This window comes from Schistocerca americana, chromosome 3, assembly GCF_021461395.2.
Source record: "Schistocerca americana isolate TAMUIC-IGC-003095 chromosome 3, iqSchAmer2.1, whole genome shotgun sequence".
Classification (NCBI taxonomy): Eukaryota; Metazoa; Arthropoda; class Insecta; order Orthoptera; family Acrididae; genus Schistocerca; species Schistocerca americana.
Genome location: NC_060121.1, coordinates 812,621,155 through 812,643,666, shown reverse-complemented (window position 1 = coordinate 812,643,666; position 22,512 = coordinate 812,621,155). Strand labels below are relative to the sequence as shown.

At 39.9% G+C, this 22,512-nt stretch overlaps 1 protein-coding gene across 1 annotated transcript in view; it reads left to right on the top strand.

Annotated features, from left to right (window-relative positions):
- LOC124605548 (SUMO-activating enzyme subunit 2) overlaps nt 1–22,512 on the top strand; it is a 133,590-nt gene that overhangs the window by 48,785 nt on the left and 62,293 nt on the right. The window contains exons 2-4 of the mRNA XM_047137305.1: nt 6,603–6,757; nt 10,889–11,176; nt 11,438–11,505. Of these exons, the coding sequence (XP_046993261.1) occupies nt 6,603–6,757; nt 10,889–11,176; nt 11,438–11,505 (511 nt within the window). The remainder of the gene's footprint in view (nt 1–6,602; nt 6,758–10,888; nt 11,177–11,437; nt 11,506–22,512) is intronic.

Below are 22,512 nucleotides of genomic sequence, written 5' to 3'. Positions count from 1 at the left end.
TCTTATGCTTAGTGGAGCTGGTATATGTGAAAATTATAAGGAGATTCTCAGCGAGGCAGTTTGCAGTTTGAACTACATCGCTCTGTAAGGTGTCCTGGGCCCGAAGCTATAGCATCTGAAATTACCAGCTATTTCCTAGATCATGAGCCACAGGAAGTTATTGTGTTTAAGCAATGGATACATACCGATCGGGGCCACACTGGGCATGAAGCAAATGGTAGTGGATGAATTTATTGAAGATGTAAAAAATAAAATATGGAGTCTGTCATGCCATCATTACATTGCCAAGCATCAAAGCTTGCATCTTAAAGGCCTTAAATGTCATCTGAAAGACGAAGAACTTGTTGTCCTAATGGATTTTGCAGAAAATTATTCTTTTATCATTCAGGATGCTGTGCAAGGCTTCCACTGGGACAATAGTCAAGCAACAATTCATCCATTTGTTATCTACTTTCGTCAAAATGAGAAAGTAGAATCTTTAAGTTTTTGCATTATCAGTGATTGTTTGTGGCATGACACTATTACAGTTCACATTTTTATCAAGGAGCTCGTCAAATATATAAAAACATGGTTTGAACTGATATCCCACATTCATTATTTCAGTGATGGCTCCAGTGCTCAATATAAAAATTTCAAGAATTTCCTAAATTTGTGCTATCATAAGAGTGATTTTGGAATGACAGCCGAATGGAATTTTTTTGCTACTAGTCATGGGAAATCACCTTGTGATGGGATTGGAGGTACAACAAAGCGGTTAGCAGCAAGAGCAAGCTTGCAACGGCCACTTAATGGACAAATTCTTACTCCCCTAGATCTGTTTCACTTCTGCTCTGAAAACATTAATAGAATTAAATTTGTTTTCGTCAGTAACGATGGAATTGAAAAAAAAATATTGTGTCGCAAGAAGAGAGGTTTAAACTTGGACAAACTGTAGCAGGCACTAAGAGAAAATCATCACTTTTTACGTATTGATGAAACAACAATTCAGGTCAGCAGAGTTTCAAATGATTGTTAATCTTTTCTAGCTAAAATGGGTCACAGTAATGAAGGAGGCATATTAATTGTTGTGACTTGGCAAGACAGCCAAGCCACTAGGAGGTGAAGCCGAAAGGCACACGTTTAAGCTCACGCAGGCTGGCGTGAGGTCTGGAACAGTTAAAGGAGTTATACTAGCAAGAAAAGTACGTATCTGTTGGAATACTTAACTTTGATCCATAATTGGTGAACATCGGTCTGACGGTACATGCATCACAAGATAAATAGCAGTTGATAAGGGCGCCTTGCTAGGTCGTAGCAAATGACGTAGCTGAAGGCTATGCTAACTATCGTCTCGGCAAATGAGAGCGTAATTTGTCAGTGAACCATCGCTAGCAAAGTCGGCTGTACAACTGGGGCGAGTGCTAGGAAGTCTCTCTAGATCTGCCGTGTGGCGGCGCTCGGTCTGCAATCACTGACAGTGGCGACACACGGGTCCGACGTATACTAACGGACCGCGGCCGATTTAAAGGCTACCACCTAGCATGTGTGGTGTCTGGCGGTGACACCACATTAATGTCTGCTCTCCAACCAGGACAATATGTTGCATGCATCCATGAAAACGTGTGGTGGATTGGGATATCTGTGAGACCTCCACAGAGCAAAGGGATGCATTAATAAACTTTATGCACCCACATGGCCCAGTAAATTCATTTAATTGGCCACCAATTCCATCTCCATCAGTAAATTTGTCTGGCCGGCAATACACCATTCCTCTTGATATTCATCAGAAAATTAATGTAGCATATCAAAAATTGAAATAGGTTAGAGGAAACAATCTAAGGAACCCAAGAGTGCCTTCTAATTTTACACAAGGCACTTAAATAATTTTACTATCAGGCTTGGGAACCTTTCTAAAGAAACCTTTATCAGGCTTGGGATCCTGTGGTAAAGAAACCCACACGTGGCTGTTGTTGCCAAGCTATTGGGCATGGCCCCTATGGCAATGGGAATGCTGGTTTTCTCAGGTGAAATGAAACTAGCAGTGGTTAAGCCACCATGGACGATAGCAACTCATTTATACACTTCTTTTCCATCAGTAAGCTGGTGTTGTTCATTAAACAGGCAACTAATAATTAGATGATTATGCAAATAAATCTTACGATTTACATTCATTCTTAATAATAATTGTGTGTGTGTGTGTGTGTGTGTGTGTGTGTGTGTGTGTGTGTGAGAGAGAGAGAGAGAGAGAGAGAGAGAGAGAGAGAGAGAGAGAGAATGGGGGAGGGGGGTGACAATTAAGAAATAACATTGTTTCTATTTTTATTCTTTTGCTATTCGGACTTAAGCTAGGTCATATTCATCAGGACTTTTTATTTCACTTATCCCAGACATTAATAAACATGTATAAAGCAAAATAAAAGATTTCAGGTATAATTTAAGTGCCAGAAAAATGTGTTCAAACTTCTAGTGCGCCTCTTTGATGATGCTACTTTTTAGGGCCTTACATGCTTGCATTGCAAAACCAAATCCACTTTTCTAGATAGTTTAGAATATGCTCTTTCTAGTGACCGTAGTTTAGAAGAGTTTGGAGTAAACACTTCTTTGAAAAATTTGACTAAAAATACCCATTTTTAGCACTTTTTGAAAAATCGTCAACTTCATCCTAGATTTGTGAAATAATGGAAAGTAATAGGAGAATGAAATTTTATATTCTAAGACCTTGTGTTGGTGAGTTACGGTGTGCAAAGTTTCATGTACATCCCACAATTACTTTTGGAGATATAAAAAACTAAAGTTCGCATTTTTTTAAACAGCTATTTTTTTGCCCAACTTTGATTCAAATTCTCTATATGAAAATTGCTCAGAAATCCTTTTCTTAATATTTTACTTTAAAGAGCTCTAAAAGTTGTATAAGATGGCCAAGTTTTGTTTCTTTCATGCAAATACTTACAGAGATATCTCATCTCAAAGTTGCTGAAAATTCAAGGATGAACTATAGAAAACTGTGCGATGGTCTTAAACAAGTGACTGTATCTCTGAAAGTATTGAATTTCTGAAACTTAAACTGTACCAGTGTTCATTGAGAACATCTGTGAATGTTCATACAAAATTTCATCAAAATCCATGAGGGTCATGTGGGAGCCTCTAGACCACTTGACATGGAATGAGACCACTTGACATGGAATGACCCCAAAATGAAAAAGCATAGTATCGTATAACTATAATATCAGTCATTCACTTTCGGAATCTGCCAACTCCCCTAAATGCCTGATGTACCACTTAGCCTTAGCAGGGATATGAAATGGAATGATTACATAGGCTCAGTTATGGGTAAAGCAGGTGGTGGACTTTGGTTTATTGGTTGAGTGCTGGGGAAGTGCACTCAATCTACAAAGGAGATTGCTTACAAATCACTCGTTCAACCAGTTCTAGAATATTGCTCAAGTGTCCGGTACCTGCCCCAGATAGAACTAACAGGGGATGTTGAATGTATACAGAAAAGGATAGCACGAATGTTCACAGGTTTGTTTAATCCGTAGGAGAGTGTCACAGAGATACTGAAGGAACTGAACTGGAAGACTCTTGAAAAACAGACGTAAACTACACTGAGAAAGTCTAGTAACAAAGTTTCAAGAACTGACTTTAAATTACTACTCTAAGAATGTGCTACAATCCCCTGTGTATTGCTCACATAGGAATAGTGAGGATAAGATTAGAATAATTACTGTATGCACAGAGGCTTTCAGTCAAACATTCTTCCTGTGCTCCATACATGAATGGGTCAAAAAAATGGTTCAAATGGCTCTGAGCACTATGGGACTTAACATCTGTGGTCATCAGTCCCCTAGAACTTAGAACTACTTAAACCTAACTAACCTAAGGACACCATACACATCCATGCCCGAGGCAGGATTCGAACCTGCGACCGTAGCAGTCACGCGGTTCCGGACTGAGCGCCTAGAGCCTCTAGACCACCGCGGCCGGCCGAATGGGTCAGGAGAAAACCCTAATAACTGGTACAATTGGGTGTACCTCAGCCGTGCTTCTCACAGTGGTTTGTAAGAGTATAGACGTAGATGTAAATGTAGACATGTCCCATACATCCTCCCACTTCCACCTACTCCAGTCCTGTCATTGGAATCCACTACCCCATCAAAGGTAGGGCCATCTGTGTAAGCAGCTATGTGAGTTACAAACTTAGGTTTACTTTAACAACTTATTCACACCCTGTGCCATTTGGATTCTTCCCATCAACACCATATTTTCTGAGCTGCGATGGTGGGAACTCTCCCTACAACATATTCTTTGTTCCTCTAAACCCTCCCCCTGCCCTCTACCTTTGCTAGTCCCTATCCACCTGCCTATCCTCTCCCCTGTTCCTGCACCAATACTACATACGCCTTCTACATGGTGTGTCAGTAAAGTATTGAGACTGACAGTAATGCAAACAATCTTGCAATGCTGTGTTCTGCTTGTGTAGACTGGTGTGTTCATACCTTCCAGACACTCTGTCCAAGTTTCAGCTCCATACAGCCACCACATGATTTTTGAGAGTGCCATCAGTAAAGATGCGCTTTCATTGTGTGTTATGAAAGTAGAACGGTGGAATTTAGAGCAAACATTATGCAATTGAATTTTATGTTAAACTTTGGAGATCCACGAGTGTGGCCTTTGAAAAGCTGAAACAGGCCTATGGCGAACATTCCTTATCAAGGGTAAAAGTTTTTCTCTGGCACAAATCATTTTTTTTAAGGTCGGAAACATGATGGAAGTGAACCTCGCTGAGGGAGACCTTCAACTTCTGAAAACGTCGAATGTGTGCTTGCTTCTGAGAGATCAGACTAGCGTTTAACAATTAGCATGATGAGTGACCTGTTAAACTTAATTACTTTCACCATACATCAAATTTTTACTGAAGATTTGCTCATGTGAAAGGTGTGTGCCAAAATGGTGCCAAAAGTCAAGCAGAAGGACAACCGAAGAAACGTATGTTGATCTTGAGAAGATTGCCAATGACCCTGAATGGTGCAGTCATGTGATCACAGGTGGTGTATCCTGAATTTTTGTGTATGATCCTTGGACAAAATGGCAAAGTGAGGAGTGGCGTAGTGAGACATCTCCATGACCAAAAAAAGCTCGACGAGCGTGTGAGGACTGTGGAAGGGAAGGCAAATGACTAACTTTGGCTTATTGGGAGAATTTTAGGAAAGTATGGTTCATCTGTAAAGGAGACTGCATATAGGACACTGATGTGCCCTATTTTTGAATACTGCTAAAGTGTTTGGGATCTGTGCCAGGTCAGGCTGAAGAAGGACATCAAAGCAACTCAGAGACAAGCTGCTGGATTTCTTACCAGTTGGTTTGAACAACACACAGGTGTTACCGAGATGCTTTGAGGAATACTATTGAGGAAATTTAGAGAACCAACATTTGAAGCTGCCTGCTGAATGGTTGTACTGCCGCCAACATACATCACATGTAAGGACCACAGAGATAAGATCCAAGAAATTAGTGCTCAAATGGAAACACACAGACAATCGTTTTTACTTGCTCTATTTGTGAGTGGAACAGGAAAGGAAATGACTAGTAGTGGTATGGGATACTCTCTGCCATGCACTGTACGGTGGCTTGCAGAGTATCTTTTAGATGTAGGTGTAGCAGATCAAAGATCAAAACAATGCTGACTTACTTTGTTAACAGTAGGGGTATCGTGCATAAAGAATTTGCTCATCCAAAACAAACTGTCAGCCAAGTATTTTACAAAGATGTCCTTGAAAGGCTCAGGAAAAGGGTAAATCAAGTGAGACTGGACATTGCAGATAAGGGGTGCTGCACTTCCATCATAGAATTTTTTACCCCAAAAGGCATTCCAGTTTGTTCTACAGCGCCTCTATTCATCTAATCTGAGGTTTTTTTGAAAAATGACATCATATTAGACTCTGGAGAACATTCAAAAAACATTCTTTGCTGCTACCAAGACTGGGAACAGCAGCTCCAATGGTTCATAGCTGCCCACAGGAACTACTTTGAAGGAGACAATATCGTTATTTGAAAAAAATTAAAACTTTCGTTAATAAAAAGTCAGACTCGTTACTTTTCTCACACACCTCATATCCTTATAACGCACCTATATAATCCTTTTCTCTATTTATCTCCTCTCCCTTTACCCTGCCCCCTCCCTCACTACCCAACCTGTTCATTCCTCCCCCCCCTTCCTCCTCCTCCTCCTCCTCCTCTGTGTGCACGTGCACATGTTTGGTGCTTCTGAAGAGTGATTTTCTCTGAAAGCTGAAATATTTCTAACATTCTTTTTCGTTGTACGTGGCTACTACACTATGCCTCCTTTTCTATGTAGTGAGTAGCAGTCAATTGTTTCCTCATTTTTAATTATTCAATCCTGGACTTTCCATTGGAGTTTACTGTTAGATAGAGTCCACAAGAATTGTGCGAATTGCCGAGAAACAAAAATTGCTTCATACAGAAGTGTGATTAGACACTGATACTTTAACAGTCTGTACATTCCTGTTTCTTTGTTTACTTCATTTAAATGTTAATGTTCATCGTGTATAACCATATATTTTTGAACCAAAGTTCTTTTGTTGATTATATTTCACGTTTTACAGGTTGATTTAGATACCATTGATGTTAGTAACCTCAACCGACAATTTCTGTTCCACAAACGCCATGTTGGAGAATCTAAAGCTAAGGTGGCTCGTGAAAGTGCACTCAGATTTAATCCAGATGTCAATATTAAGGCTCACCATGCCAACATAACAAGGTAATAAAACTCAGAGTAAATTTTTTTTATATATTAAATAACTAAACTGCTAATCAAAACCGAAAAATGCTACTGCAACACTATCTTGTACTTTTGTCGGAAAGTTTTTGTCACTGTTAATGCTTTGGATCCTAAATGCTGGGGCTGCCTGTTTCAAGCCAGAATTGTTAATTTTATATTCTTATGAGTTTTTCATTTCCATAGTGAACGAATCTGCAATTTATCTTCCTATATATTAGCAACCATCACTGAACTTGCAGCAGGTTTTTATTGTGCAAACTGATTTTGAATCTTCATTGTCAATTCTCGTTGTGCTGTATAAATTATTTGCACCCTGTATTACACATGTCAATTATATTCAGTCCCGCAACTCCGACCAGTTGGCAACTTGCCCATATTGCCCCCTGTGAGCCAACCAACACAGTTGTTTCTAAACTCTCTATATTACTAAACTGCTGTGCCCTGGCATTCCTTCTGTTGTATAAGCCCCCAGAAGCGATCCTATTTCCCCGTAACCCGGATACGCTCTTGCTGTGTTTGTCAGAAATATCGGGAGAGTGTCAGGAGGGTCAATTTTTTCTCAGAAGTTCAAGTTATGGAAATATCGATATTGGAAGAGTTAAGAGTTTGTCCTTACCTCTTTGATGCCTCTCTCTTTTTATCAACAATTGCACAGATTCCACAAGCATTTAGTATTGTGTGTGGACATATGGATCATCTGATGACACCTATTCAACGGAATGATTCACAAATTCATGATGAAATCCTTTTTTCATTAAGGTATTGTATGGCTTCAAGCCATCTGTTATCACTTTCATGCCTGGCAATATAAAGTGCTTTATCATAGAGACTAAAGTTTTCTTCTCCCTCGAATAAACTCTACCTACAAAGCACTTGCGGGATTCTACTTCAGTGTCAGCAAATACCCAAATATGTTCAACTTCATTTTTTAACGGTCGTCCTCTCTGGTATGTCCCAGTAGCTCATGCTTGTCTGTTTCAACTACCTTGTTTTGTCCACCGATTGGAACACTCTCGTTTGTGACTATGCCATAACGGACTTCCCAGCAGAATCCATAGTAGTCACACACACTGTTTGTGTGCAATTGTTTTTCAGAAGCTGTCATTTGTAACATACTGTCTCTTATTCAACAAGAAACTGAAACGATGTTCTTCTCGGTGGATAACTTGGAACTGTCAAACCATGTGTTCTTGCTTATACATGTTCTCTTGTGATGCAGGGCACAGAATAATTGCTAAGTAAATTCGGCGCCTGCACCTTTCTTGTGAAGTTTTCATAGACTTGAGTCCTCGATATTCTGCACAATTTGTGCTGTCTTCATCTGTAAGCAATTCGTAGTCCCAACAAAATCTCAACCAACTTTCTACACTACATAACTGAGAAATTAGATTTTGCCATGTGAGACTATCAGCATTTGAAACTGCAGTGCTTTTAACTCATTGCTGTCCACAACTGAAACTGATAAACTGTGTTACCCTGGCAAAACGCTAAACATTTACCACCACCAGAGTCATACGGTGGATATAGTTGCTCATTCAGTATATATCATTAGGGGCCTGCATATTCGGTAGGCAATAACTCTTGGAAATTACCGTATTGCCCGTATGTGATCATCTCACATACTTCCACATTAGTGGTAGCTCAGTTGTAACGTGACTGAGCCCAAAGGAATATGACACACCTCTATCAGTGACCTACAGCCTAATAGTCCCTCAACTTAGCTGCAGATGCTGAAGCTTGATGACTCACCACATCTGCTGTCGCATGATGATCTGGTTTTACATTTGATCCAAAAGAGTAGTTTATTTACGCTCATTTGAAGTTTGTCACCATGGTCTTCTCACCTCTTTTTACCATTCTGTGGTACAAGGATTCTGCACAGTGACTGGAAGATTGTCCGTCAACTGTGCAAGTTACCCTCACTTAGCAGGACTAGGCTGGGTGGGGGGACTGTTGCTGGTACACCTCCCCCACCTCACTGTGTCTTATTACTTTTTTATGGTTACTTTTATGGTTACTTTTTACCAGGTCCCTTGCATGAGATAATACTAAAAAGGATCAAATTGATGGGCAGTCCTTTTGCCCACAAGGAATCCTTTAGGCTGTGATTGTTAAAGGAAGAATGGACTGAAGACCTTACTCTTTAGTATTTTCATACAAGCTAATCAGTCAGTCATCTTGTATACTATTCTTGTCAGAAACTTGGATGCATGAGTTGTTAAGCTGTTCGCATCATAATTGTCGCATTTATCTGCCATTGCTGTCTTTTAGAATTGTGTGAATCAAGATCTTCCTAAGGTCCCCACAACACCTTGCTGTAGATTGTAGCAGTATCACCTGCTTCGTTGTTTTTGTCAGGAAATTGGGACATATTTTAAAAATATATACATTGGATCCTTCTGAAGCAATAATATGGCATCATCAAGCAAATACGTAAAAAATTTAAAAAAATTAAGAGAATATTACAGCGACACCACCACTACCACCACCCACCACCACCACAACCACCACCACCACATGCTATACTAATGCTCTGACAAACTTATTTATTTAAGAGAATAACACAGCAGCAAATACCAACTAACCATTACTGTATATTACCTTAGCTGGCCCAGGTTTTTCAGGACTCCACATTGTGAGGCTGGAAAGACTGCAATTTCTTTTATCTGACAACTTGTTTAATAGTTTTTCCACTGATACAACTTACCCATAAGATATCCAGAATCACAACTGCTCTGGCATTCTACAGAATTCTACAAAGCTGAGTAATGTCCCCATTTCTAACATTGCAGAGGTTCTAAATGTTCACTGCAGTTGTCACTGCTTCCATATCGTTAAATTTTTTACAGAGGCATTACATTATATTTTTGCTCTCCAAATAATGTAATGAGTGCAGATAACCACTCAGGCTATAGTTAAAGCATGGAATAGTGGACAGACTCGTGAACAAGGCCAAAAACATTGCTGGGCCTTTGGACGATGTATTTCTTCAGAATTAACAAGGAACACACCCGTCCATGGCTACATTATCCTGGCTAACTACATTGTCCCATGTGCTGTAGACCTACTGAGGTAAATAATTGTCAGGTTTAGTGGGTGAGAGAAGAAAGGAGATTAGGAGTAGGGAGCTTAAAGAGAATGAGTGAAAGGAATAGAGGCAGATGGGTGCAAAGGTGAGGCAGCAATGGTATGTGACAGGAAAGTGCTGTTGGGAAACATTTCATGTCACAGGCTGTAGAAGTTGTCTGCAATAGAACAGAGGAAGAGGAAAATAAAAACACTACATGTAGATTAATGTTGTGAAGGGGAGACATGAAGGCAGGGGTGTATGTGATTGTGGATAAGAGCTAGAAGCAGCTCAGGCTAGGAGGACTGATAGATGAAATTACACATTTTAAGGACAATTCCTGTCTTTATAATATAGAGAAGCTGTTCTGGAGTGAGATGCAAATACTGTGGATTGTGAAGTGGTCATTGGAGTAGACCATGTTGTTTTCAGGAAGTTTTGCCACTGGGATTAAACATATTTGGGTCATAGTCATAGTTGTCGCTGTCTCTTACACGATAGGATAAGCCTGTGATAAGTAGTCAAAGTAGGATGTAGTGAATAGATGCCTCGGATTGGTCTTACTCCTGGGTCTTCTACAGGATGCATCCCTTGTGGCAAGGGGTTGGGAGTAGGAGTGGCATTTGGATAGACCAGGATATTTTGTATACATTGGAAGGGCAGCAGAATGCCACATTGAGAAAGGAGGATTATGGGAAGAATGTTTCCCATTTAAGGGCTTGATGAAATGTAGCTGAAGCCCTGGTAAAGGATGTGGTTAAGTTGTTGAAATAGTTCTCTAACAGCCACCACCACCACCACCACAAACCAGCTGCAGAGGAGCATCCTGTCATTATTCACCCTGGACTATACAACAATTGATAGTACAGCTTATGTGCTTGTCAGTTTAAATACTTTTTATTGATTATGACTATTGGAATGGAAATGTTAAAGAAGGCTGGCTGAGTATAGATAAACACTGAACATTGATACCAGATGAAATTTTGACTTGTATTTCTGAATGTTACATTTTGATAAATTTTCAATTGATGATTCTTTTTCAGCTCTGAATATGGAATACAGTTCTTCAAAAAATTCAGTTTAGTGATGAATGCCCTGGACAACCGTGCAGCTCGCAATCACGTCAACCGTATGTGTCTTGCAGCAGATGTACCACTTATTGAAAGTGGTACAGCTGGGTACGATGGTCAGGTTGAACTTATACTGAAAAACCGCACTCAGTGTTATGAATGTCTCCCAAAAGCTGCTCAAAAGACATATCCTGGGTGCACAATTCGCAACACACCATCAGAACCAATCCATTGCATTGTTTGGGCCAAACATCTTTTCAAGTAAGTAATATTTCAAGACCATCTGGGTTATTGGACACTTTATGTAATGGTAGAAATGTACCAGCTTGTTGATTATGTTCTATCACAATAAGTTTGCTGTATTACATATTAGCCATCAAAAAATATGTATAGGAATTTATTCTGTGATGTACTGTAAATTACGCCCTATGTCAAATCTTTGCGATCTTGTCGTAAGATTGAGTTTGTTGAAGAAAATAGAGAAATAGTACATAATCAGTGAACATGTTGTGTACTTTTCAGTCAGTTGTTTGGAGAAGATGATCCCGATGAAGATGTATCGCCGGACACAGAAGATCCTGAAGCTGCAGGTAAATAGTTTAGTTCGGCTGCTGGTATCAAACATTTCTCTCTTTCGGATTTTAGTGTTCTTTCTCTTATAATTCTTTTTCTCTTCACTTTGTTGAACAAAATTACCAGAAGTTTAACTATTTTGCTGTTATTGTATTTGTGAATTACTTACGGCAGTATCTGTTTTCTATTAAAAAGACTGAAATTGCGAAGGGGAGATAACTTAGTGTGACACAGTGAGGTGGCTGAACACTGGTAAGTAAGAATTTCAGACTACAGAAGTACACCAGATCCTGTTTTCATGGTTTGTACAAATTATTCCACGTGAATGCCAGGGTTGGGTCACTTCGGTACAAACTATACCCAGTGTCATCCTGTCCATGACCAAATTGCTGGCATCCTACCTTGAATTACCTTGTTGTTAAAACTACAGCAAACATTATTAGACTAAATGATTCAGCATGTCGTGCAATAAATTGATTGGTTGAATCAACCTGTTTATACACATAAGCATTGTTACTGTCACCATTCTACAGAGCATTGCATTATTAATGGTAAGACATCTGTCACCACAATCTCCTTCGTCTGATATTTTTCTGGTTAGTGGCAACCTGTGTTTCTTGTGGGGATTTATATTTCACTTTTCTCTGTATTAAGTTTGTTGGACGCTGAATCTGTGTGGATGTAGAAGTATTAGAATTCATAAGCTTCTTGAAAATAGATAAGTGATCAAGAAGATGAAGATAATAATGGACTAGAAATGTTGGAATCCTGTTACGCGAAGGGCAGTGTAGAAACAGAATAAAGTAAATGGATTGATGATGAATGCTCATGAACAGTTACTCACACCCATTACCAAACTGTTAAATTTCTGATTAAACTTGAATTTACTTTTGCTGTATCATTTTATTTTGTCAGTTTGTACCCAACATATGGAAGTGAGTAATCATGTGTGTATTTAGAATTTGTCATACGAAATGCATTTTTAAATGAACAAATGAAGTGAACTAATAATCTATTTGGGTAACATTTTGGATTAATATTTTTGTTGAAATGGCGTAACAGTGTTCTATAATGACGTGCTTCTGTAGTTTGAGGACAATTATGACAGAGAAAGTTAAATTAGCTTCAGTTTGATGTAGTCGCTCACTACAAGAATGCGTTGGTCACAGAATGATCTCTGTTCAGGGGCAGAGGATACCAATTACAGAAAGCTACAACTAACACATTTTGAAGCATCTTGTAAGAAGATACTGTCCAATGACATGGCAATTTCTCTCTCTGGATTGATTTTGACACACACACACACACACACACACACACACACACAGTCTTGATTGTCTAGAAAACTCAACAGTTCTTGCCCACAAACAGTGTAGTCCCCCTCAAGATGGGGGGTCGTCAGTAGTTACAGCATCTTTTTAAAATACGTATTGATTTATAGCAGTCTCTAAAATGCATTCATATTTGATTATATAACATCCTATTGTACACTGAGGTGACAGAATTCGCGGAACAGCAATTTCCACATATACATCCTCAATCCTTGGATTGAGTGAGACCAAGTGGAACAGAAAAAACTCTTAAATTGCTGAGGGATGGGTACAAATTATACTGGCAGGGTCACAATAAAGAGGCTAAAAATGGAGTGGTGTTTGTGTTTCACAAAGACATTGATCCAGTTACAGATGTGAGCTTTGTAAGTGAAAGAATAATTAGAGCTCGAGTGAACTTGGGAAAGAATAGTTTTACTATACTACAATTGTACGCACTTCAGCAAGGGTGCAGTGAGGAAGAAAAAACAAAATTCCTTGAAGAACTGGAAGGCCAAGTAAGAAAAGATAACATTATGATAATTGGAGATTTGAATGCTCAGATCGGCTCGAATAGAAAGGGATATGAGGAGGCGGAGGCTCTTTTGGATATGGAAGACAAAATGTTGACGACGAAGAAATTCTAAAGCTGTGCATAAGGAATTGTCTTTTAGTGAAGAATACATTCTTCAAGAAACAAGATAGTCATAAGATTACTAGATATGGCTGGGATGGCAAATCTAAGACAGTTATAGACTATATATTAACGGACAAATTAATTGGAGGAAAAGTAAGGGACACTAAAGTCATACCAAGTGAGCACTTGGATAGTGACCACAGGTTACTAGTTGCTGATCTACATTATAAGATGAAAAGTTTAAATGCTTGTGAGGTAACGGGCGAGTTGTGGCACCTTGAAAATATTCTAAGTTCGGAGCTGGCGTGGCCGCACGGGCTGCTCAGATTGCAGGGGCTCATCAGCAACCGCGTGATGCTGAATGTTAGCCGGAGCAAGAGGGGTAGCTCCAGCGCCTGGTCCAGGCTGACTGCGTGGCTGAGAATTCCGTGTTGACACTGTGACAAGGTCTGTGCTTTGTGTCGATGAAGATTTGTATGCCGGGAGTGCCAAAGATGGCGGACTTTGTTAAACCATAAGGGCAGACATTTCACAGTTAATGTAGAGATTAGTAATAGCCAGAGGAATCGTGACACCTTAAAAGGAAATCTGTACATTACCATTATTTGCACAACTATTCTGATGGTGTAATCAGATTTTCAATATCTTTATTAGTTTAAACTTTAGTATCTGACTGTAAATTATACAAGTAACACCCAATAACGAATTTCCAAAATCTAAATAGTTCATCCAATTTTGTCAATCTACGTGTCTTTAGAAAGCTATTAGTGTAAACCTAAATTGGTATGAATTTCAGACATGTAACTTGAATAGTACACGAGTTATTGTAGGTCAAAGTGGCCGATTACTATTGATCTCGTCAGGCCATAAGTACTCCACAGTTACACAAAAAAACGGTAGCAGCAAGCTTATGAATTTATTTATTCATCTATGTCTTAGTTTATAACAGATATATTCTATTCATGAAGAAATTGGACAAATATTTACTGTGTTTTAGAAAGCACAGAGACATTAGGGTACTGGCCTATCTTTGCTTCTACTCCTTTGATATATGTTTGTTTAATTTGTTTATGTAATTAATAATGTGTGTTAGAGCTTGTTTATGGTCCAGCCATAGGAATATTTATTTAATTTCAAGTTATTTAAATGTAAATCCAGTATTTAGTATGTGTTTCAATATATTTGTGAGTGTGCATTGGCTGGGAGACATGGCGGGTGCACCCTAGCCAATCACAGCGCTCGCTACTACAGTAGGCGACTACCGAAGAATGGAGAGACTGTATGGAATTGGGGGGGGGGGGGGGGGCATCGGGTCGCACAGGACACAGGGGAGTACTGAACAGGACGGTGCGACAGACGGCCTCACAGGACATGGGGAGTGCTGGCCGGGGAGGCGAGACAGACAGTCGCAGGAAATACTTGGAGAGTGGAGCAGTTTGCGCATGGTCGCGGGAGATAGAAATATTTCGTAGTGCCAACTTGTGCACTTGTGAGATTTTCGTGGCTTCTGCAGTGAAGACGTATTTTGCATTTAGAAGTGAATATCTCACGAGCTATGTTGTTGCTCATAACTAATTACGTGAAGTAGGAACCTATTGTTTCCCTGTTATTCAACTTATATTTTATTTAATTGCTGGACCACTGACACCAATAAGTTTTGCAGTAGTAAATGGCATTCTTAAAGGTACTTCTGCTATCGTACTCATCACTTAGTCGTTAGAAATAGTACCTGCAGATTCTATTTAATTGCAATTGTTCATCTATAAATTTCTATGTTACATTCAAAATTCGCAATTGCCGAGTGATAGGAACCTTCGACTATTTGATTCATGTATATTCATATTGTATACTGTCGACTCAGCAGTATTTGCCTTGTAATGCAGCAACTACGTATCACAGCCCCTAGACAATGAAACCAGCCAAAACTTTTAATATTGCAACTCTGAGTTTGAGGGTACGTAGTTGAGGGTCACATTTTCGTTTATTTGAAAGCCTGCATGCAGTACAAAGAATGCCAAAAATTAAGGAGTGGAAGTTGAAAGAAGAAGAAGAAAATAAGAAAAGTTTCTAAAATCTAGTAACACAAAAATTGCCAAAAACTGAAAGGGGTAGTGTAGAGGAAGAGTGGAACCTATTTAAAACATCAATAGTTAACAGTGCTCTGCAGATAAACAGCAGAACAAATGGTAAAGTGAAAGACAAAGAAGCCACATGGTGGAACAATAGAGTAAAAGATGCAATTAAAAAACATAATATGTCAAAGAAAAACATGGAGTTTGAAAAAGAAATCAGAACCAGGGGCTGGTGCCAAAAGATGAACACAAGTTGACAACACTGGGGAAGGAATACTGACAAAAGAAACTCCAAGCAAAGAGAATCGTGAAAGAAGAAAAGGAGGAGAGTTGGGAAATATTCACCCAGAAACTAGAGCAGGATAGCAGAGGGAACCAAAAACTGCTATATGGGTTATTGAAAAGTAAGAGAGCTGATCGAGAAGACATAAAAGCGATTGAAACAGAGAATGGGGATATTATCAGGGACATGGAAGGTATCAGACAAGAGATGAAGAATTATTTTGAAATCTTACTGAATGGGGAAGGTGCACAAGAAGGTGCCATCGAAGTCATTGAATTGGAGCAGGAGCAGGATCCAGTCTCTTGGTTAGAAACTGAGGATTCCCTGAAACAGATGAAAATTGGGAAGGCGGCTGGAGTAGATGAGCTGACAGCAAATATGATTAAAACTGCAGGAATCCATGGAATACAGTAGTTACACCGAGTGCTGGGGGTGATATGGAAAGAAAACAAAGTGCCAGGTAAATGAAAAAAAGGAATTAAGATACCGCTGTTCCAGAAAGGTAGTAGAAAGAAATGCACAGACTACCAAGGAATCACACTGTTATCACACTGCCTGAAGATAATGGAAAAGGTCATAGAAAAAGACTGCGAAAAATTCTAGAACCCCATTTAGAGGAACAAGAGCATGGGTTCAGAAGTAATAGGGGAACAATAGATCTCATTTTCTCCCTCCGTCAGTCAATGGAGAAGTATTGGGGAAAAGGAAAAGGACTTGATAGTAGTATTCATGGATTTGGAAAAAGCATATGACAGTGTTCCAATGGATAAAATATGGGAATACTTGAGAAAACATAATGTTCCTGATCCATTAATTTAAAAAGTCCAGATGCTGTACGATGGTTGTGAGAGCAGTGTACAAGTAGGAGGTGAAAGATCAAAATGGTTTAAGACAAAGAGAGGTGTTCAACAAGGCAGTTCGCTTTCTCCTATACTCTTCATTACTCTTATGGACACAATCATGAAAGAAATCAAGGAAGAAGAAAATGAAGATCTCAGTGCTTTTGTTTTTCCTGATGACATCGTCATTTGGTGAGAGACGGAAACGGAGGTTCAGAGAGAGACGAAAACGGAGGTTCAAAGGAGACTGGATTACTGCAACACAAAATTTTAAAAAAAATCAAGTTAACTATGAGTAGGAACAAGACGGTGGCAATGAAGATGAGCAGGACACCCACAGCTTGTCACATCATACTGGAGGGGGAGAAGATTGAATATGTGAAAAGCTTCAGTTATCTGGGTAGCATCATATCACGTGATGGAAGTTCCAGAATAGAAGTCTTAAACAGAATAACAAAAGGTGTAGCTTCTTGCACCAAGTACAAAATCTAATCTGTGACAAGGAAGTCTCTCAAAGAGCCAAACAGACCACGTATAAAACTTATCTCCTGCCAATCATGATGTATAGTCTAGAGGCCTTTGTCATAAATAAGAGAGAAGAGAGTCAAATACAAGCATGTGAAATGAAGTTCCTTAGGTCAGCTCTACAAAAAACTAGGAGAGTCAGGAATGACCATGTAAGGAGAGACCTGCAGGTGACATTGACTGCAGAGGAGAGGATGAGTGCTTTGAAATTGAATTGCTTTTGTCATGTGAAGTGAATGCATCCGACTTGTACTCCACGCCAGTATTTGGAGATGGAGGTACCAGGAAGAAGACCAATTGGGCGGCCTAGAAAGAGATGGACAGACCAGGTTAAGGAAGATCTCAAGGGGAGAGGAGTAACATGGGATGTAGTGGAGAGGGAAAAGCTATACCAGAACAGAAACCAGTGGAGGCATATTGTTCACAAAGTTCCTACCCGGCTCGCTGGAAGGAAATCCTGATGATGATGACAGGTGATGGTTAGCATTGCGGACACAAGGTATAAAAGGGCAGTGCATTGGTGGAGCTCTCATTTGTATTCACGATTCATGTGAAAAAGTTTCTGACATCATGATGATCGCACATTGGGTATTGACAGACTTTGAACGTGGAGTGGTAGTTGGAACTAGATGCATTGGACATTCCATTTCCGAAGTCGTTAGGTGCTAACAGATAAGCAACACTGAGTGAAATAACTACAGAAATTCAGTGTAGTACATACGACGACTATATCCGTTAGGCCATTGTGACAAAATTTGGCATTCACAGGCTGTGGCAGCAGGCGACATGAGTGCCTTTGCTAACAGCACGACATCGCCTGCAGCACCTCTCCTAGGCTCAGGACCATATCAGTTGGACCCTAGATAACTGGAAGACTGTTGCCTGGTCAGATGAGTCCCAGTTTCAGTTGGTAAGAGCTGATTGTAGTGTTTGACTGTGGCACAGGCCGTATGAAGCCATGGGCCCAAGTTTTCAACAAGGTACTGTGCAAGCTGATAGAAGCTCCATAATGGTGTGGGCTGTGTTTACATGGAGTGGACTGGGTCCTCTGGTCCAATTGAACTGATCATTGATTGGAAATGGTTATGTTCAGCTATTAGGAGACCATTTGCAGCAGTTCATGGGCTTCACATTCGCAAACAGCAATGTCATGGCACTGGGCCGCAGTCATTCGTGATTGATTTGAAGAACATTCTGGACAATTCGAGCAAATGATTTAGGGATCCACATTGCCCGACATGAATCGCATCGAACGTTTATAGGAGGCCTCGAGATACAGGCCTCCAAAGATGACACTGGGAACACCATTTTGAAGATTCGAATTTCAGAAAATTTTTTGAAATGCTGTATCTCTGTAACAGTTCTAGATATTTTTTTTTATTTAAAAGATGATTACAATGGTTTCCCTCATTTGGACATACCTGTCAAAGTTCTTTTACTGTCACCTTTTGGAATTTTTTTTACAATTTACAGTGCCCCCCCCCCCCTCCAAAAAAAAAAATAAAAAAAATAATCAAAGAGAAAAGTTGGATTCTTTTTCTGTTGATGAGTACCTTGTAGTACTATATTCTCTGTAAAGGAGGGCTTCCACTTTTCGGGGGTAATATATGTCTTCGCCGAAGTTGTTTCTTACTGATTTCTTTGTTACAATGTTTACTTCTATTGTCTTTGCTGCAGTTTGATAAATAACTTTGTTGTGGTTTCTTGTCAGTTTGTCGTGGTTGTTCATTGCAGGTTTCTGTATTGCAGTTGTTCAGTTCTAATTTGTTTATTGAAGAGGCTTCTAAGAAATCTGAGACCATCCAGTGAGTTCTGTGTTTTCCTGGGGAATTTGCCAGTTGAGAGAGTTGCAGTGTGTTTTGTGAAAAGGACTGTGTGAAATGTTTTCTGACTGGGGCCACAGAAGAGTGAAGTACACTATGTGATCAAAAGTATCCGGACACCCCCAAAAGCATACATTTTTCATATTAGGTGCATTGTGCTGCCACCTACTGCCAGGTACTCCTTATCAGCGACCTCAGTAGTCATTAGACATCGTGAGAGAGCAGAATGGGGCACTCCGTGCAACTCACAGACTTCGAACGTAGTCAGGTGATTTGGTGTCACTTGTGTCATACGTCTGTACATGAGATTTCCACACTCCTAAACATCCCCAGCTCCACTCTTTCTGATGTGGTATTGAAGTTGAAACGTGAAGGGACATGTACAGCACAAAAGCGTACTGGTCAACCTCGTCTGTTGACTGACAAAGACCGCAGACAGTTGAACAGTGTCATAATGTGTAATAAGCATACATCTATCCAGACCTTCACACAGGAATTCCAAACTGCATCAAGATCCACTGCAAGTACTATGACAGTTAGGCGGGAGGTGAGAAAACTTGTATTTCATGGTCGAGTGGCTGCTCAGAAGCCACACATCACACCATTAAATGCCAAATGACACCTTGCTTGGTGTAAGGAGCGTAAACATTGGACGATTCAACAGTGGAGAAGTAGTGCCAACAGTAAAATTCGCAGGTGGTGATGTTATGGTGTGGTCATGTTTTTCATGGAGGGGACTTGCACCCCTTGTTTTGCGTGGCACTATCACAGCTCAGGCCTACATTGATGTTTTAAGCACCTTCTGTTGAAGAGCAGTTCGGGGATGACGATTGCATCTTTCAACAAGATCGAGCAACTGTTCATAATACACGGCCTGTGGCGGAGTGGTTACATGACAATAACGTTCCTGCAATGGACTGGCTGCATAGGGTCCTGACCTGAATCCTGTAGAACACCTCTGGGGTGTTTTGGAACGCCGACTTCATGCCAGGTGTCACTGACGGACACAGATACCTCTCCTCAGTGCAGCACTCTGTGAAGAATGGGCTGCCATTCCTCAAGAAAACTTCCAACACCTTATTGAATGTATGCCTGCCGGAGTGGAAGCTGTCATCAAGGCTAAGGGTGTGCTAACACCATATTGAATTCCAGCATTGTCGATGAAAGGCACCACGAACTTGTAAGCCATTTTCAGCCAGGTGTCCAGATACTTTAGATCACATAGTTTATAAGACAAACAAAAAACAGACTTTGTTCAGGTTGGGAATAAGTGTTCTCATTTGAAGGCTCTGTTTCAAAGTGAAGATTTTTCCGGTGATGAATTTCTGTGTTCTAAATGTTTTGACAGAATAACAACAGTGATAATATCTGAATAAAGTGAAGCCTCCCATGGTGAAGATGATGTAGATTTTGCATCAATAGAGGGAGAATTAAAAACCATGGATCAGTCAACTACAGAGGTAGGTGTTAGTCTTGTTAAGAAACCGTGGTCAGTAAAGTGAAGTCATAAGCTACATGCATCAAGAAAGCGCAGAGAAATTACTAAAGCTATGGATGAATACACTACAGCAAAACTGACCACACTCTTCAAAGTAGAAATTCCATCTTCAGAAGAAAATGAACCAAAGCACTCTTGCACCACTTGCCAAGAATTTTTCACAAATATCAATTCAGCTGTTGAATATTGTGCATCCTACAGTGAAATGGTGCAAGTTTTAACTATTATTCCAGAGACATTTTCAAAGAAAACAATTTTGAACCACATTCCATCAGTATCAAAGTACATGGTAGATAAATCAAGAAAAGTGAGGTCTGTAAAGAGTCTTTGGAAGACCAGATCCCTATTATGGTCACCCTGTAGAAGCAGCTCATGTTCAAATAGTACAGTCATTTAATCGGGAAGATAAATGAGACTGTTCTTGCCAGAGTACCAACAAAAAAGACACTGTAACTGTTACAGTTGCAGGTCAAAAAAGTTGTGAAAGTGAAGAGGTGCATGACTCGAAGTATTAAAGAACCTTTTTCAATTTATTAGAGCAACTATACAACTTCTCATGTTGGAAGATCAAAATTTTATGCACTACAACCTAAGTGGGTAGTTCCATACCCACCTAGAGATGTCTTGTCTGTGTGTACTGCGCGAATTTTGAACTTTGTGTGATAACTTGAAGAACTTACTGGAGCATGTGACACATGACGTCTTGGTTGGGCGCGTGAAGTCATTAGTAGTCTGTGACAAAAAGCGAGAGACTTGTTTGTTTGAAGGGTGTAGTGAATGTCCTGGAAAGGGAGGACTGTCTTTACAGACGCTTGGCTTGGAAGACGTAGCAGATAACTCTGCAGAAATTACATATGTGACATGGGAGGAAAATATACTAATTAAGAAAACTGTTGCCTTTGACAGTTTCATTGATGAGCTTGGTAAATGGTCAGTGAAAGCAGTGACACACCAGCATCTGGAGAAATTGCAACAACACATTGTAGAAGTGAAAGGATGTGTACAGGCTGAAGAATTATGTTTAGTACTTCACTGTGATTTTGCTGAGAACTGGTCTGTAATTCTCCCACAAGAAGTGCAAGGATATAATTGGAGTAATTACCAGGTTTCAATTTTTACAGGAGTGACATATTTTCAAAACAAGACCACACTTGTTGCACTTACAAGTGATGACTCAGCACATGTTTTGCTAGCAGTGCGCAAAATTCTTCAACTGCAAATAGGGGCAGAGAAGATCATCATTATTTCTGATGGTGCTCCTAGTCATTTTAAAAATCATTACCAGCTGTTTGAATTGAGTAAGTTGCTTGTGCCAACTGACTGGGTATACAGTGCTACTGGTCACAAGAAGTGGCCCTGTGATGATTCAGGTGATCTGCTGAAGCACCATGCTACAAAACCTAATCTTTCCATACCAAGTACAGCTGCGACTCAGGATGATGAGGGTTTTACGATAGTCGTGAAATCTTACACATCCACAGCCCTCATTCTTTTGTCCAAAGAGTAAATCGAAGAATTCCACGAGCAGAAAAAAGAAGAATGGTCCAAACAAACTTCTCCTGTGGAAGGAATTTAGAAGAGACATTTTTGGACTCAAAGTGATGCGTGCACTTTAAAGAGCAAGAAAGAAGAAATTTCCTTCGTTTAGCCAACACCTCAGAAACAGCAGGATAATATTGAGATTCACAACCTGAGGAGGAGGAGGATGTTTGTGGCGTTTGTGTATGACTGTGACTGGTGGATTGCAGAGATTATAGACACCAGTTATGAGTTAAACGAGGTAGTTGTGAACTATATGCTACCACATGGACGAGCTGCTGGATATAGGTTTCCACCTGGAGGAAAGCGCCATCAGTGCTCACTTCCTGTTCACAATGTTGTGAAGATTGTAAGTGCTCCAGTTCCTCTTGTTTCAACAGAAAAGCATCACTCTATATCAAAGGAAGATATTGAACCAGTGGAGCACATTTTTAGTTCATTGATTGGCTAATTTCAGTACGAAACAGAAGTCACAGAAGCTGTATAAATTGAAAATGC